General features: G+C 42.2%; 1 protein-coding gene across 2 annotated transcripts in view; it reads right to left on the reverse strand.

Annotated features, from left to right (window-relative positions):
• The window catches only part of fibcd1a (fibrinogen C domain containing 1a), a 125,458-nt gene that overhangs the window by 84,225 nt on the left and 24,144 nt on the right, over positions 1-17,089 (reverse strand). For both annotated transcript variants that reach the window (XM_029717784.1, XM_029717785.1), the window contains one exon: positions 9,103-9,588. In XM_029717784.1, coding sequence (XP_029573644.1) covers positions 9,103-9,588 — 486 coding nt within the window. The remainder of the gene's footprint in view (positions 1-9,102; positions 9,589-17,089) is intronic.

Below are 17,089 nucleotides of genomic sequence, written 5' to 3' on the forward strand. Positions count from 1 at the left end.
CTCCTTTCCAATAAACATTGAGGATCTTATTCTGGTGACATGATGATTGAAGCTTGACTGCCGTTTGACAAATAAAAATATTCTCGATCTTATCCATAATAATCTCATAATGTACAGTAGCCTACCAGCACTGTATCTGTGAGCTGTTGGGTAGAGTCCTGCCGTACATACCTACACGTACGCTACGGTCACAAGACGCAGGCCTCCTAATTGTCCCTAGAATTTCTAAGCAAACGGCTGGAGGTAGGGCTTTCTCCTATAGAGCTCCATTTTTATGGAATGGTCTGCCTACCCATGTGAGAGACGCAGACTCAGTCTCAACCTTTAAGTCTTTACTGAAGACTTATCTCTTCAGTAGGTCCTATGATTAAGTATAGTCTGGCCCAGGAGTGTGAAGGTGAACGGAAAGGCTGGAGCAACGAACCGCCCTTGCTGTCTCTGCCTTGTCGGTTCCCCTCTTCCCACTGGGATTCTCTGCCTCTAACCCTTTTACAGGGGCTGAGTCACTGACTTACTGGTGTTCTTCCATGCCGTCCATGGGAGGGGTGCGTCACTTGAGTAGGTTGAGCCACTGACGTGGTCTTCCTGTCTGGGTTGGCGCCCCCCCCTTGGGTTGTGCCGTGGCGGACATCTTTGTGGGCTATACTCGGCCTTGTCTTCGGACGGTAAGTTGGTGGTTGTAGATATCCCTCTAGTGGTGTGGGGGCTGTGCTTTGGCAAAGTGGGTGGGGTTATATCCTGCCTGTTTGGCCCTGTCCGGGGGTATCATCGGATGGGGCCACAGTGTCTTCTGATCCCTCCTGTCTCAGCCTCCAGTATTTATGCTGCAGTAGTTTATGTGTCGGGGGGCTAGGGTCAGTCTGTTACATCTGGAGTATTCTCTTGTCTTATCCGGTGTCCTGTGTGAATGTAAATATGCTCTCTCTAATTCTCTCTTTCTTTCTTTCTTTCTTTCTTTCTTTCTCTCGGAGGACCTGAGCCATAGGACTACCTGGCATGATGACTCCTTGCTGTCCCCAGTCCACCTGGCCATGCTGCTGCTCCAGTTTCAACTGTTCTGCCTGCGGCTACGGAACCCTGACCTGTTCACCGGACGTGCTTGTTGCACCCTCGACAATTACTATGATTATTATTATTTGACCATGCTGGTCATTTACGAACATTTTAACATCTTGACCATGTTCTGTTATAATATCCACCCGGCACAGCCAGAAGAGGACTGGCCACCCCTCATAGCCTGGTTCCTCTCTAGGTTTCTTCCTAGGTTTTTGGCCTTTCTCAGGAGTTTTTCCTAGGGAGTTTTTCCCAGCCACTGTGCTTCTTTCACATGCATTGCTTGCTGTTTGGGGTTTTAGGTTGGGTTTCTGTACAGCACTTTGAGATTTCAGCTGATGTACGAAGGGCTATATAAATAAATTTGATTTGATTTGATTTGATTTAGAGTGCATGTGCCAAGACCAGAGTAGGCACAACTGCTATTTAACACAACCGTTTTTGTGACAAAACTATCGGCAGAGCTGAAAATGCGATGGAAACACATTGAACTTTAGATTTTTATTCTGTAAATGAAAACGTAAGCGAAAAAGTATATTTTGTGTGTAATACATAATCACGCACAGACTTTTATCCACAACAAGTCCATTTGGTGGAAACACACCACTGCTGTGAAAATGGCATATTTTCTTTATGCGAATTCTAGATATTCACATGAAAATCTGTCGCCGATTGAATGGTAACCAATCGGTTACTACTGTAATAGATTTTCATTCAAATTGGCTTTTTTGGGGGAGGGGGGGGCTGTTTAGCAAACAAATATTTCTCAAGCAAGAATTTTGCTAGGAATGCGTGTGGTCTGAGTGGGGAGGGAACATTTGAAACCAGCTGTTTGGAACTCACTTTGTTATTGGTCTATTAACCATGGAAAAGCACAAAATCCCGTCCATGAAAAACTGCTGATTAGAAGGTCCTGTGTAGATTGCATTTTCAACCAGCAACTATCAGGAAATAACACTGATCAAATGGTTTCACACTTTTACAGTGCTAGTTTCATCAGCTGTCATACAATATGATATTAAACACAGGAACAACATCATTTTGACCACAATAGGCCTTTAAAAGGTTTGACAACTGGGCTATGGAAGACGGTTATTGTCTGCATCCCGACATACAGAACTCTGGTGCAATTTAGGCTCTAGTTACTGTTGAATGGATCTTGACGATTTGTTGCTTTGTATTTTGCATTTCTCCTTCTGCTGCTACAGTATCATATGAACAGTATCCTACAATATGTAGCCTATAGTATAAAGCATTTTGTATTTTCCACGCAGGTGGTGTGTGTATTGCGATAATGAGGAGGCTATAGGGTGTCTTCAGGCCTCATTAGTGACAGGGCTCCTGTGCAGAGTCAGGCTCCCAGGGTTACATTGCCATCCGGGTTTCAAAGGCACTCAGAGGACACATACTTAGCATATCACCATTACCATTCAGCAGGAGATGAAAGCTCCTCTATTGATTAGAGAGGGGAACAACAGCATTGAAAATGCATGATAAATGCCAATACTGCAGCAGCTTCACCTGACTCATTTACCATGAATAATCCCCTTTTTGATAGGTGTTTGAGGGATCATTGATATCCTGCTCTGTATACAGGTTGGGTCCTCAGTTAAGATTCTTCCAAATCACTCTCGAATCAATAGTGACAAAAACAAAATATGTAGTGTGTGTGAGACTCACTCAACCAATGAAAAGATAATTTGGTAATCGCAAGTGAAAATGCCCCTGTGCTATGAATACAATTTATGGTGTGTTTATTCTTTACCCCCTGAAAAGAACCACTATGAAACATGTTTATGACAAGATAAAAGTACCTAACCTTGAGCCTTCTTCAGCAAATAAATATTCACATTCTATACAGTGAGTGTATGTATCCATCTCCTGGTATATCTAACGCCTGCTGGAGGCAGAGCAGCCCCTGGGATGTGACTATAGCTTCTTCTCTAGGTTATCACCTCCCTAATGGGACTCAAGTGTAATTTAATAAAAATTGACTGATCTGAACGGTGCTAAGAAAAGTCCACTGCGCATTCACTCATACAGTAGGTCGTGTTCATTAGAGGAAAATGGACTGTGTCGTAAAGAGTTTTGCAATGTTTTCCATTGAATGCCCAAATAAACACACCCACGTTGATGCAGAGTTTAAAATGACATTGGTCACACCTCTGTCCAGAGTTGACAAGCAAGTCGTACAATGGCCGAGCAACAGCAGTCGGACTTAACAACAGGCCACAAAAAAAACGATATACACTATGTTACGGTAAATGTGTACAGACAGTGTTATTGTCTTCCTGATCCAGGACTAATCGGATTACAATGGTGTATTTTGTATTAGTGAGAAACTCACAGTGATAATGGTGTGTGTGTTTATATGTGTGTGTGTGTGCTTTCAACACAGGTACTTGAGAATGAACTCCTCCCGCTGTCAGGCTGCCAGTGGGATATTGCAGATTTCATTAAAAAAAATCTCATTCTTATCACGCTGGGGATTGATCAAATGCGTGAGTTTGAAATAAATGCTGATGGGAATAACCTAACTGTTCATATCAAAATAGCAGAATGGACAATACCAAGTTGTCCTCTATTAGGAACAGTATACAGTACCAGTCAAAAGCTTGGACACACCTACTCATTCAAGTTTTTATTTTATTTTTATACTATTTTCTACATTGTAGAATAATAGTGAAGACATCAAAACTATGAACCAAAAAAGTGTTAAACACATCAAAATATATTTTAAATTTGAGATTCTTCTAAGTAGTCAACCTTTTGCCTTGACGACAGCTTTGCACACTCTTGGCATTCTCTGAACCAGCTTCATCTGGAATGCTTTTCCAAAAGTCTTGAAGGAGTTCCCACATATGCTGAGCACTTGTTGGCTGCTTTTCCTTCACTCTGCGGTCCAACTCATCCCAAACCATCTCAATTGGGTTGAGGTAGGGTGATTGTGGAGGCCAGGTCATTTGATGCAGCACACTATCACTCTCCTTCTTGGTTAAAAAGCCTTTAGACAGCCTGGAGGTGTGTTGGGTCATTGTCCTGTTGAAAAACACATGATAGTCCCACTAAGCGCAAAACAGATGGGATGGCGTATTGCTGCAGAATGCTGTGGTAGCCATGCTGGTTAAGTGTGCCTTGAATTTGAAATATATCACTGACAGTGTCACCAGCAAAGCACCCCCACACCATCACACCTCCTCCACCTTGCATCACAGTGTGAACCACACATGCAGAGATCATCCGTTCAACTACTCTCAACTACTCACAAAGACACGGCGGTTGAAACCAAAAATGTCTAATTTGGACTCATCAGACCAAAGGACATATTTCCACCAGTCTAATGTTCATTGCTCATGTTTATTGGCCCAAGCAAGTCTCTTCTTATTGGTGTCCTTTAGTAGTGGTTTCTTTGTAGCAATTCAACCATGAAGGCCTGATTCAAGCAGTCTCCTCTGAACAGTTGATGCTGAGATGTGTCTGTTACTTGAACTCTGTGAAGCATTTATTTGGGCTGCAATTTATGAGTCTGGTAACGCTAATGAACATATCCTCTGCAGCAGAGGTAACTCTGGGTCTTCCTTTCCGGTGGCAATCCTCATGAGAGCCAGTTTCATCAAAGCGCTTGATGGTTTTTGTGACTGCACTTGAAGAAACTTTCAAAGTTCTTGATATGTTTCCCTATTGACTGACCTTTATGTCTTAAAGTAATGGTGGACTGTCATTTTTCTTTGCTTATTTGAGCTGTTCTTGACATAATATGGACTTGGTATTTTACCAAATAGGGCTATCTTCTGAATACCACCCTTACCTTGTCACAACACAACTGACTGGCTCAAACGCATTCAGAAGGAAAGAAATTCCACAAATTAACTTTAACAAGGCACACCTGCTAATTGAAATGCATTGCAGGTGAATACCTCATGAAGCTGGTTGAGAGAATACCAAGAGTGTGCAAAGCTTTCATGAAGGCAAAACGTGGCTACTTTGAAGAATCATAAATATAAAATATATGTTTAACACTTTTTTGGTTACTACATGATTCCATATGTGTTATTTCATAGTTTTGATGTCTTCACTATTATTTTACAATGTAGAAAACAGTCAAAATAAAGAAAACCCTTGAATGAGTATGTGTCTAAACTTTTGACTGGTACTGTATATACAAAAGTATGTGGACACCCCTTCAAATTAGTTGATTCGGCTATTTCAGCCACACCTGTTGCTGACAGGTGTATGAAATCGAGCACACCGCCATGCAATCTCCATAGACAAACAATGGCAGTAGAATGACCTTACTGAAGAGCTCAGTGACTTTCAACGTGGCACCATCATAGGATGCCACCTTTCCAACAAGTCAGTTCGTCAAATTTCTGCCCTGCTAGAGCTGCCCCGATCAACTGTAAGTGTGGTTATTCTGAAGTGGAAATGTCTGGGAGCAACAACGGCTCAGCCGCAAAGTGGTATGAATCATGTTTCACCATCTGGCAGTCGACGGACAAATCTGGGTTTGGCGGATGCCAGTAGAACACTACCTGCCCCAATGCATAGTGCCAACTGTAAAGTTTGGTGGAGGAAGGCTGTTTTTCATGATTTTAAACTTTTAGGCTATTATTCAAACCAAAAACCTGTGAAGAGTAAATACAGTGCATTCGGAAAGTATTTAGAACCCTTGACTTTTTCCATATTTTGTTATGTTACAGCTGTAACGTCTGCTTCCAACTCACACTCTCAAACACGTAGATCCCCTGAACGCAGCTCACCTTCCAGCCCACTTTCCAACTCACACTCTCAAACACATAGATCCCCTGAATGCAGCTCACTCTCCAGATCCCAATCACCTGAATTCTGATCACCTGTTCACACACCTGTATGTCATTATCACACACTATTTAGTTCAGTTCTTTGCACCCCATCATTGTGAGGTATTGTTTGTATTGTGACACACTTCTATTCGGAGCGCTGTTTTTCCCGTGATTTAAATCCTCCCGTGTATGATAGTTTTTGCCTGCCTTACTAACGACGACTTTTGCCTATTCCCTGCCTGTACTTTAGCCTATTGGATTTCCTGTTATCAACCTATTGCCTGATCTCCCGGATGACATTACTAGCCTTTTCCCTATGTGTACTGTTGCCTTTTTGGACCCCCTGTGTATGACCATCTGCCTGCCCCTGGACCCAGCTACCTGCCTCCTCCAGTGGTCCTTTACAAATAAACACCTGCTGCGCCCTGCGCTTGAAACCAGCTCTCTGTCTCCCATCGTGTTCATTACAACAGCCTTATTCTAAAATTTATTTTTAAAATTAATTTGTCATCAATCGACACACAATACCCCACAATGACAAAGCAAAAACTGAAATATCACATTTACATAAGTATTCAGACCCTTTACTCAGTAATTTGTTGAAGCACCTTTGGCAGCGATTACAGCCTAAAGTCTTCTTGGGTATGACGCTACAAGTTTGGCAGACCTGTGTTTGCGGAGTTTCTCCCATTCTTCTCTGCAGATCCTCAGTCGGGTTCAAGTCCGGGCTCTGGCTGGGCCGCTGAAGGCCATTCAGAAACTTGTCCCGAAGCTACTCCTGCATTGTCTTGGCTGTGTGCTTTGGGTTGTTGTTCTGTTGGAAGGTGAAGCTTCGCCCCAGTCTGAGGTTCTGAGCGCTCTGGAGCAGGTTTTCATCAAGGATCTCTCTGTTCTTTGCTCCACTCATCTTTTCCTCGATCCTGACTAGTCTCCCAGTCCCTGCCGCTGAAAAACATCCCCACAGCATAATGCTGCCACCACCATGCTTCACCGTAGGGATGGTATTGGCCAAGTGATGCTTGGCATTCAGGCCAAAGAGTTCAATCTTGGTTTCATCAGACCAGAGAATCTTGTTTATCATGGTCAGAGTCCTTCAGGTGCCTTTTGTCAAACTCCAAGCAGGCTGTCATGTGCCTTTTACTGAGGAGTGGCTTCTGTCTGTGTCATGGGCGTCGTAAAGGACAGACCAAGGCGCAGCGGGTATCATGCTCATCTTCTTTTTTATTACGAGGGAACACTTAAACAAACAAAAAACAACGCCAAACAACAGTTCTGTAAGGACACAAGGACTATACGAAAAACAACCACCCACAAAACCCAAAGGAAAACAGGCTGCCTAAGTATGGCTTCCAATCAGAGACAACGAAAGACACCTGCCTCTGATTGGAAACCACACTCGGCCAAACCTGGAAAACGGAACATAGAAAATGAAAACTAGAACCAAAATCCCCTAGACCAAAAACCCCAAAACACAAACACCCCCTGTGTCACGTCCTGACCAGTAAAGGGGTTATTTGTTATTGTAGTTTGGTCAGGACATGGCAGGGGGTGTTTGTTTTATGTGTTTCAGGGTTTTTTGGTTAATGTTCTATGTTAGTATATTTCTATGTTCATTCTAGTTTTTCTATTTCTATGTTTGGTTTATTGGGTTGACCTTCAATTGGAGGCAGCTGTTCCTCGTTGCCTCTAATTGAAGGTCCTATTTAGTAGGGGTGTTTTTCCATGGGTTTTTGTGGGTAGTTGTTCCATGTGTAGCTGTGTGCCTTACAGGACTGTTTCTCGTCGTTGTTTTTGTTTAAGTGTTTATTTTGGTTTTCTTCTAAATAAAGAAGATGAGCATACACATTCCTGCTGCGCCTTGCTCCCATCAGTATGACGAACGTGACACCCTGCCACACCGTGACCATACTACAATGACAAAAGACCCCTTTACTGGTCAGGACGTGACTGTCTGGCCACTCTACCATAAAGGCCTGATTGGTGAAGTGCTGCAGAGATGGTTGTCCTTCTGGAAGGTTCCCCCATCTCCACAGAGGAACTCTGGAGCTCTGTCAGAGGGACCATCAGGTTCTTGGTCACCTCCCTGACCAAGGCCTTTCTCTCCCGATTGCTCAGTTTAGCTGGGCGGCCAGCTGTAAGAAGAGTCTTGGTGGTTCCAAACTTCTTCCATTTAAGAATGATGGAGGCCACTGTGTTCTTGGGGACCTTCAATGCTGCAGAATTTTTTTGGTACTTTTCCCCAGATTTGTGTCTCGACACAATCCTGTCTCGGAGCTCTACGGACAATTCCTTCGACCTCGTGGCTTGGTTTTTGCTCTGACTGTCAACTGTGGGACCTTATATAGACAGCTGTGTGCCTTTCCAAATAATATTCATCCAATTGAATTTACCACAGATGGACTCCAGTCAAGTTCTGGAAACATCTCAAGGGTGATCAATGGAAACAAGATGCACCTGAGCTCAATGTCTAGTCTCATAGCAAAGGATCTGGATGCTTATGTAAATAAGGTATTTATGTTTTTTATTGATAATACATTTGCAAAAGTTTCTAAAAAACAGTTTTTGCTTTGTCATTATGGAATTTTGTGTGTAGATTAATGAGGAAATGTTTTCATTCAATACCTTTGAAAATAAGGCTATAACCTAACAAAATGTGGCAAAAGTGAAGCGGTCTGAATACTTTCCGAATGCACTGTATCTATCCAGAACCTAAAATGGTTCTTCGGCTGTCCCCATAGGAGAATCCTTTGAAAACCCTTTTTTTGGTTGCAGGAAGAACCCTTTTGGTTCCAGGAAGAGCCCTTTAGGGTTCCATGTAGGACGCTTTCTACAGAGGGATCTACATGGAACCCAAAAGGGTTGTACAAAAGGGTTCTGGAACCAAAAAGCATTCCCCTATGAGGACAGAGGAAGAACCATTTTAGAACCCTTTTTTCCAAGAGTGTATGAGTTTCATGAGCATATGCAGCAGTAGAGGCAAGCTGTGAATGGTAACTAGCAGAAGGTTGACCAGAAGGTTGGTGGCCTAAATGTCAGGTGGAGAATAGTGCAGTTATGCCCTTGAGCACAATACTTAACCTGGATTACTTGAGTACAGAACATACTCTGCTAGAAAAATCTAAAATGGGACAGCCGTGGAAGTCACTTTGGATGAAAGACACCACTAAGCAAAGTAACCATTAAACTCCCACTTTCCCGGGGTCAGATGAGGAATGGGGCTTTGGGGCGTTGAGGGAAGGGCTTTAACCTGGATAAGTCGGCCTTGCTCCGTTTGCAGAGTGTTGAGCTCTTGTCCCAGGTTCCCCTGGCCTCGCCTCAGAGATTCGTACTCCAACCTGAGCTGGCTGGCGTGGGCCGAGAGCTTGGCCACCTCCTCAGCCAACTTCACCAGCAAGGCTCGGTCCTGGCCCTTCACTGACTTTAGGCTTGTGTCGTGGTCGGTCAGCGAGTGGAGCAGAGAAGTCTGCACACCCTCCAGCCGCAGGAAGTTGTTGTTGTAGTCGGGGCAGTTGGGGTCGATGAAAATGTTGATGCGTGAGCCGTCGCCCCGCTCGACCGTCACCAGGGCGTTGCCCTCATCCTGGTTGGTGGAGATGAGTGGGGGGCCGTTGTTAGTGCCGGGGGGCGGGGCTTGGTAGTGGTTCATGAAGAGGATGGTACCCGTTGCTGTGACGGCCAGGAGGACGGCCACGAAGAGCATGATGGTGCACAGGAAGTAGCTACAGCCCATCCTCTGGGGAGAAAGGAGAGAGACCCAGAGAGGAGAGAATAGCATTAGATTAGGTCCCACTTTAAATAAACAACTTATACTGGCTTTATAGAGCATTCATAAAGGCTTCATAAGAACTCCATAGATACTTCACAAATAATTTGTACATTTATAAGTACGGCTTTTAAAATAAAAATTGAATTGTCTGACTTATTTTTATTTTGCATAGGACGGCTCTTAAAACCTGTTTGGGATAGGGGGCAGTATTTTCACGGCCGGATGAAAAAAACTTACCCGATTTAAACTGGATACTACTCTTGCCCAGAAATGAGAATATGCATATTATTAGTAGATCTGGATAGAAAACACTCTGAAGTTTCTAAAACTGTTTGAATGGTGTCTGTGAGTATAACAGAACTCATATGGCAGGCAAAAACCTGAGAAGATTCCAAGCAGGAAGTGGCCTGTCTGTGAAATTGTAGTTCCTCTTTTGGTTCTCTATCGAAACTACAGTATCTGAGCTGTTACGAAGCACTTTCTAAGGCTTCCATTGGCTCTCTAAAGCCTTCAGAAAGCGGATTGAGGCGTCTCCTGTCTCTGGGCAAAGTATACTAGCACAGTTTGTCAGTGGTCTGCCTGGTGACAAAGAGATTGGAGATGCGCGGTCCCGCGACCATGCTGTTTTTTCTTTTCCTATTTGAATGAATACACTATTGTCCGGTTAGAATATTATCGCTATTTTACGAGAAAAATACCATAAAAATTGATTTTAAACAGCGTTTGACATGCTTCTAAGTACGGTAAAGGAACATTTTGAATTTTTTTGTCTCGATATGCACTCGCGCGTTACCCTTTGGAGCGTGACCTGAACGCACGAACAAAACGGAGGTATTTGGACATAACTATGGATTATTTGGAACAAAAACAAAATTTCTTGTGGAAGTAGCAGCTCTGGGAGTGCATTCTGACGAAGATCAGCAAAGGTAATACCAATTTTCTAATAGTAATTCTGAGTTTAGTGTGCCCCGAAGTTGGCGGGTGTCAAAATAGCTAGCCGTGATGGCTAAGCTATGTACTCAGAATATTGCAAAATGTGCTTTTGCCGAAAAGCTATTTTAAAATCTGACATAGCGATTGCATAAAGGAGTTCTGTATCTATAATTCTTAAAATAATTGTTATGTATTTTGTCAACGTTTATGATAAATAATTTAGTAAATTCACCAGAAGTTTTGGGTGGGAATGCATGTTCTGAACATCACATGCTAATGTAAAAAGCTGTTTTTGGATATAAATATGAACTTGATTGAACAAAACATGCATGTATTGTATAACATAATGTCCTAGGAGTGTCATCTGATGAAGATCATCAAAGGTTAGTGCTTCATTTAGCTGTGTTTTGGGTTTATGTGACATATATGCTTGCTTTCAAAATGGCTGTGTGATTATTTTTGGCTGTGTACTCTCCTAACATAATCTAATGTTTTGCTTTCGCTGTAAAGCCTTTTTGAAATCGGACAATGTGGTTAGATTAACTAACCACTAGACACATAACCTCACAATCCTTACACACAGACAATTCTGACATTTTTAAATAAACTAAACATACCATTGACATCCATTGTTATAGAATATGAAAATAAATAAGAACTATAATAGGCTTTCCGTGATCATGACATAAGTGAAATGAAAAATTAAGTGATACGAGGGGAAAAGACTACAGCTCAGGAACCCCTGTCACTGCCATGTTGAAGGCCTTGCTTTATAGTTTATTTTTCAAGGAAAAAGCGTTCCCCTCCTGCTGTTTTTCAAATCCCATTTAAATTTGCTTCTACTTGATAGGAGAGACTGCTTCCTCGTGTGATCCCAGAGCGATGTTTTCATGCATTTTCCTTGTGCATTCTCTTACAAACACTACATACTGACAGCTACAGCACGACTGTGGGGCCTTAATTTGAGCAAGTTTTCTACAGCAGGAAAATAATCTTGCATCAAAAGGTAATATGAATGAATATGTGGATTATAATTAATGGACATTTTAGTAGGGGTTGATAAATTTTTATAAGGGCAGATCAAGCCTGAAATGCCAAAGTAGAAATTAGAAACTTGACAAGCCTTTTTAAAACTCAACTACACCAAAAGTTTGCCTTTCCTGCCGTGCAGGAACATTCTCATCAACAAAAGAGTGATCAAATTAAGTTCCTACATCTGTACATGCTCTGTCACTACTGCATCACCAAGAGCATGGCATTAATGTCTGCTCCCTCCTTCAGTATATACTGCCTCCTAGTAATGCATGTACTCTATAAAGTTACCCAACTCACACAATTTGGCATGGGATGTCATAATGACATCATTTTGTGGTTGTAAATTGGTTTTCTGGTTGCAGAGCTGTAAAATGACGGGATTAAAACCAGGTAACGATGTCAATCATGAAGAAATTAAGACGATCTGGGAAGGATGTCGGTTGTTATTTGATAACCAGATTGCTACCAGTTAAGAATGTGTTTTTCATTTCATCAGTTTACATTCAACCTGAACATGACGTCATAAAAGACGTCAGAATTACATCATTGCTGCCGGTTTTGCCCGCTGGGCACGGCATTAGAGAGGAAATGGGAAATACAGCCAGTCATTGAATTAGTGCCACTGCTGCAGTGGAGCATCCAGCCTGTTAAAACAAGGTCCGGCCTGGCCCCTCCACAGAGTGTGGAGCTACTTACTATCCTCCACAGCATCCTCTGCAGGCATTGTCATATTTATTTTAAAGACAATTAATGTTCACAAAGGATCCCAGCTTACTGCGCCATGCTGCACAAGAGGAAGAGTCCCCGACCAATTTGTTACACCAAAGCAACAATGCCGCCTGTCTGCAAGAATTATCAGCTTTTCACACAACACCAAAGCAGCCACATAAGAGGTGTGTGTGTGTGTGTCTCATCAATCTCTTTGTGTGCACTCTCCTCCACAGGCATTTGAAAGCGAGGCAAGTAGTCACCTCTCATATCCGATTCTGCCGTGGTGCCCTTGAATCGTCAAAGCAAGACAAGTCTGCCCAGCATTCAGAGAGAATGAGCGGGTCCTGATGCTGTACCACTGCTCGTCCCCACGGCACACGACAACGTCAAAGCAGCCGCTCATATCTTGGCATCTCTGCCACCTCTGGCCCTGTTTGGCACCGAGGTTGGGATTGAAAAAGCACACTGCCGAGCACAGACAATATTTGAGAACAGCTTTTATACGTCCATGCAGCAGAGAGAAAAGATCACTGGGAGAACAGGCATGGGCTGCACCAGATGTGAGCTGTTGAACACAATGAGCCCCCCTTATTCCTCTCCTCCATCCCTCCACCTATCCTTTCTTCTCTCTCTACTCCGCTTTACCTCTCCTTTCCATTCCTCTCCTCTCTCCTGTTTCACCTAGTGTAGCCAGACAGGGCCCAGACAGGCAGTGACACTGAACACCTCAGGACTAGGGGAGGTCACTGCTACTGACTCATACAGGAGACAGGGGGTGACAGCACTACTGATCACTTCTTTGGACTGTGAAAGGCGAAGTGTCAGGTACTCACAATGGAATTGAGCCTAACCTAAAAGGAAGGGACATTTTGAGGAGGACCTGTGTTTTTTGTGTAAATACTGTGGTGGGTTTTACTGTCATTTTTTTACACCTCAAATAAGTCTTAGAATAAGATGAGAATACTGCGACTGGCAAAACTCTGTCATGTCATAAGATTATTATGTCACATACAGTACCAGTCAAAAGTTTGGACACGCCTACTAATTCAAGGGTTTTTCTTTATTTTTATACTATTTTCTACATTGTAGAATAATTAGTGAAAACATCAAAACTATGAAATAACACATATGGAATCATGTAGTAACCAAAAAAGTGTTAAACCAATCAATATATATTTTAAAGATTCTTCAAAGTAGCCACCCTTTGCCTTGATGACAGCTTTGCACACTCTTGGCAATCTCTTAACCAGCTTTACCTGGAATGAATTTCCAACAGTCTTGAAGGAGTTCCCACATATGCTAAGCATTTGTTGGCTGCTTTTCCTTCACTCTGCAGTCCAACTCATCCCAATTGGGTTGAGGTAAAATGACTGTGGAGGCCAGGTCATCTGATGCAGCATTCCATCCCTCTCCTTCTTGGTCATATATCCCTTACACAGCCTGCAAACCAGATGGGATGGCATGTCGCTGCAAAATGCAGCAGCATACCACCTTGCATCCCACTGCTGGATTGCTTCTGAAGCTAAGCACAGTTGGTCCTGGTCAGTCCCTATATGGAAGACCAGATGCTGCTGGAAGTGGTGTTGGAGGGCCAGTAGGAGGCACTCTTTCCTCTGGTCTAAAAAAATACCCCAATGCCCCAGAGCAGTGATTGGGGACATTCCCTTGTGTAGGATGCTGTCTTTCAGATGGGACATAAACAGGTGTCCTGACTCTCTGTGGTCACTAAAGATCCAATGGCACTTATAGTAAGAGTAGGGGTGTTAACCCCAGTGTCCTGGCTAAATTTACAATATGGCTGTCATACCATCATGGCCACCTCATCATCCCCAACTTACAATTGGCTCATTCATCCCTCCTCTCCCCTATAACTATTCCCCAGGTTGTTGCTGTAAATGAGAATGTCTTCTCAGTCAACTTACTGGGTAAAATAAGTAAAAAAGTTGCCAAGCTGTGCCTTGAATTCTAAATAAATAATTGACAGTGTCACCAGCAAAGCACCCTCACAGCTCCTCCTCCATGCTTCATGATGGGAACCACACATGCGGAGATCATCCGTTCACCTACTCTGCATCTCACAAAGACACAGCGGTTGGAACCAAAAATTGTTTCTTTGCAGCAATTTGATCATGAAGGCCTGATTCACAGTCTCCTCTGAACAGTTGATGTTGAGATGTGTCTGTTACTTGAACACTGTGATGCACTTATTTGGGCTGCAATTTCTGATGCTGGTAATGCTAATGAACCTATCCTCTGCAGCAGAGGTAACTCTGGGTCTTCCTTTACTGTGGCGGTCATCATAAGAGCCAGTTTCATCATAGCGCTTGATGGTTTTTGCGACTGTACTTGAAGAACTTTCAAAGTTATTGAAATTTTCCAGATTGACTGACCTTCATGTCTTAAAGTAATGATGGACTGTCGTTTCTCTTTGTTTATTTGAGCGGTTCTTGACATAATATGGACTTGGTCTTTTACCAAATAGGGCTATCTTCTGTATACCACCCCTACCTTGTCACAACACAACTGATTGGATCAAACGCATTAAGAAGGAAAGAAATTCCACAAATGAACTTTTAACAAGGTACACCTGTTAATTTAAATGATTTCCAGGTGACTACCACATGAAGCTGGTTGAGAGAATGCCAAGAGTGTACAAAACTGTCATCAAGTCAAAGGTTGGCTACTTTGAAGAATCTAAAATCTAAAATATAGATTTGTTTAACACTTTTTTGGTTATTACATGATTCCATGTGGGTTATTTCATAGCTTTGATGTCTTCACTTTTATTCTACAATGTAGAAAAACCCTGAAATGAGTTGGTGTTTCCAAGCTTTTGACTGGTACTGTATGTATGTGATCAATACTATGGTAGATGATATCGTCCACCTTCCCAAGTGGTAGTGCTGAGCGATTAAATTACATTTAGTTTTTTGGTGGGTTGTTAAACAACTAATTGACCCACGTCGATTCAATTACTAAAATTCCATTTAGTATTTTTTTGGGTGAGCTCAACATGCAGTTTCTCTAGAAATTAAGTCAAAAACTATGTGGCACGCTTGGCTGATTGGAAGTTGTAATTTTCATTAGGCAAATATTCAACCTAGTTCCGTGCATAAATGTGGTAATTAACTACAATGACCATAATACATTGCACCTGTTCTTTCGGGCCACAGGCAGAGGTGGATAAACACACAGACCATATGAGACCGTAATAATAATAATAATAATAATAATAATCAAATAATACCGTAATAATAAATTAATAATCAAACCGAAACAGAACCGACCTCTAATATCCCATTCGCTAGAGATGATCATTAAGAATGAAGTTAGATGCTTTTGGTAGCTACAGTGTAAAATGCATTAAGAAAGCTTGACTTATTCCACATTTTGTTGTGTTACAGTCTGAATTTGAAATGGATTAAATTGAGATTCTGTGTCACTGGCCTAAACACAATACCAGATAATGTCAAAGTGAAATTATGTTTTTAGACATTTTTACAAATTGATAAAAAATGAAAAGCTGAAATGTCTTGAGTCAATAAGTATTCAACCCCTTTGTTATGGCAAGCCTAAATAAGTGCTAGAGGAAAATGTTCTGAACAAGTCACATAATAAGTTGCATAGACTCACTCTGTGTGCAATAATAGTGTTTAACATGATTTTTTAACGACTACTTCATCTCTGTACCCCACACATACAATTATCTGTAAGGTCCCTCAGTCGAGCAGTGAATTTCAAACACAGATTCAACCACAAAGAGCACCTATTGGTAGATGGTTAAAAACAAAAGCAGATATTGAATATCCCTTTGAGCATGAAGTTATTAATTTCACCTTCCTAACTCAGTTTCCGGAGAGGAAAGAAACTGTTCAGGGATATCACCAAGAAGCCAATGGTGACTTTAAAACAGTTACAGAGTCTAATGGCTGTGACAGAAGAAAAATGAGGATGGATCAACAACATTGTAGTTACTCCACAATACTAACCTACAGTTGAAGTCGGAAGGTTACATACACCTTAGCCAAATACATTTAAACTCAGTTTTTCACAATTCCTGACATTTAATCCTAGTAAAAATGCCCTATATTAGGTCAGTTAGATCACCACTTTATTGTAAGAATGTGAAATGTCAGAATAATAATAGAGAGAATGATTTATTTCAGCTTTTATTTCTTTCATTACATTCCCAGTGGGTCAGAAGTTTACGTACACTCAATTAGTATTTGGTAGCATTGCCTTTAAATTGTTTAACTTGGGTCAAACGTTCCGGGTAGCCTTCCACAAGCTTCCCACAATAAGTTGGGTGAATTTTGTCCCATTCCTCCTGACAGAGCTGGTGTTACTGAGTCAGGTTTGTAGGCCTCCTTGCTCGCACACACTTTTTCAGTTCGCCCACAAATGTTCTATAGGATTGAGGTCAGGGCTTTGTGATGGCCACTCCAATACCTTGACTTTGTTGTCCTTTGGAAGTACAACTTTGGAAGTATGCTTGGGTTCATTGTCCATTTGGAAGATCCATTTGCGACCAAGCTTTAGCTTCCTGACAGATGTCTTGAGATGTCGCTTCATTATATCCACGTAATTTTCCGCCCTCATGATGCCATCTATTTTGTGAAGTGCACCAGTCCCTCCTGCAGCAAAGCACCCTCACAACATGATGCTGCCACCCCCGTGCTTCACGGTTTGGATGGTGTTCTTTGGCTTGCAAGCCTCCCCTTTTTCCTCCAAACAGTTCTATTTTTGTTTCATCAGGCCAGAGGACATTTCTCCAAAAAGTACGATCTTT

The sequence above is a fragment of the Salmo trutta genome, chromosome 27 (genome assembly GCF_901001165.1).
Source record: "Salmo trutta chromosome 27, fSalTru1.1, whole genome shotgun sequence".
In the NCBI taxonomy this organism is placed as follows: Eukaryota; Metazoa; Chordata; class Actinopteri; order Salmoniformes; family Salmonidae; genus Salmo; species Salmo trutta.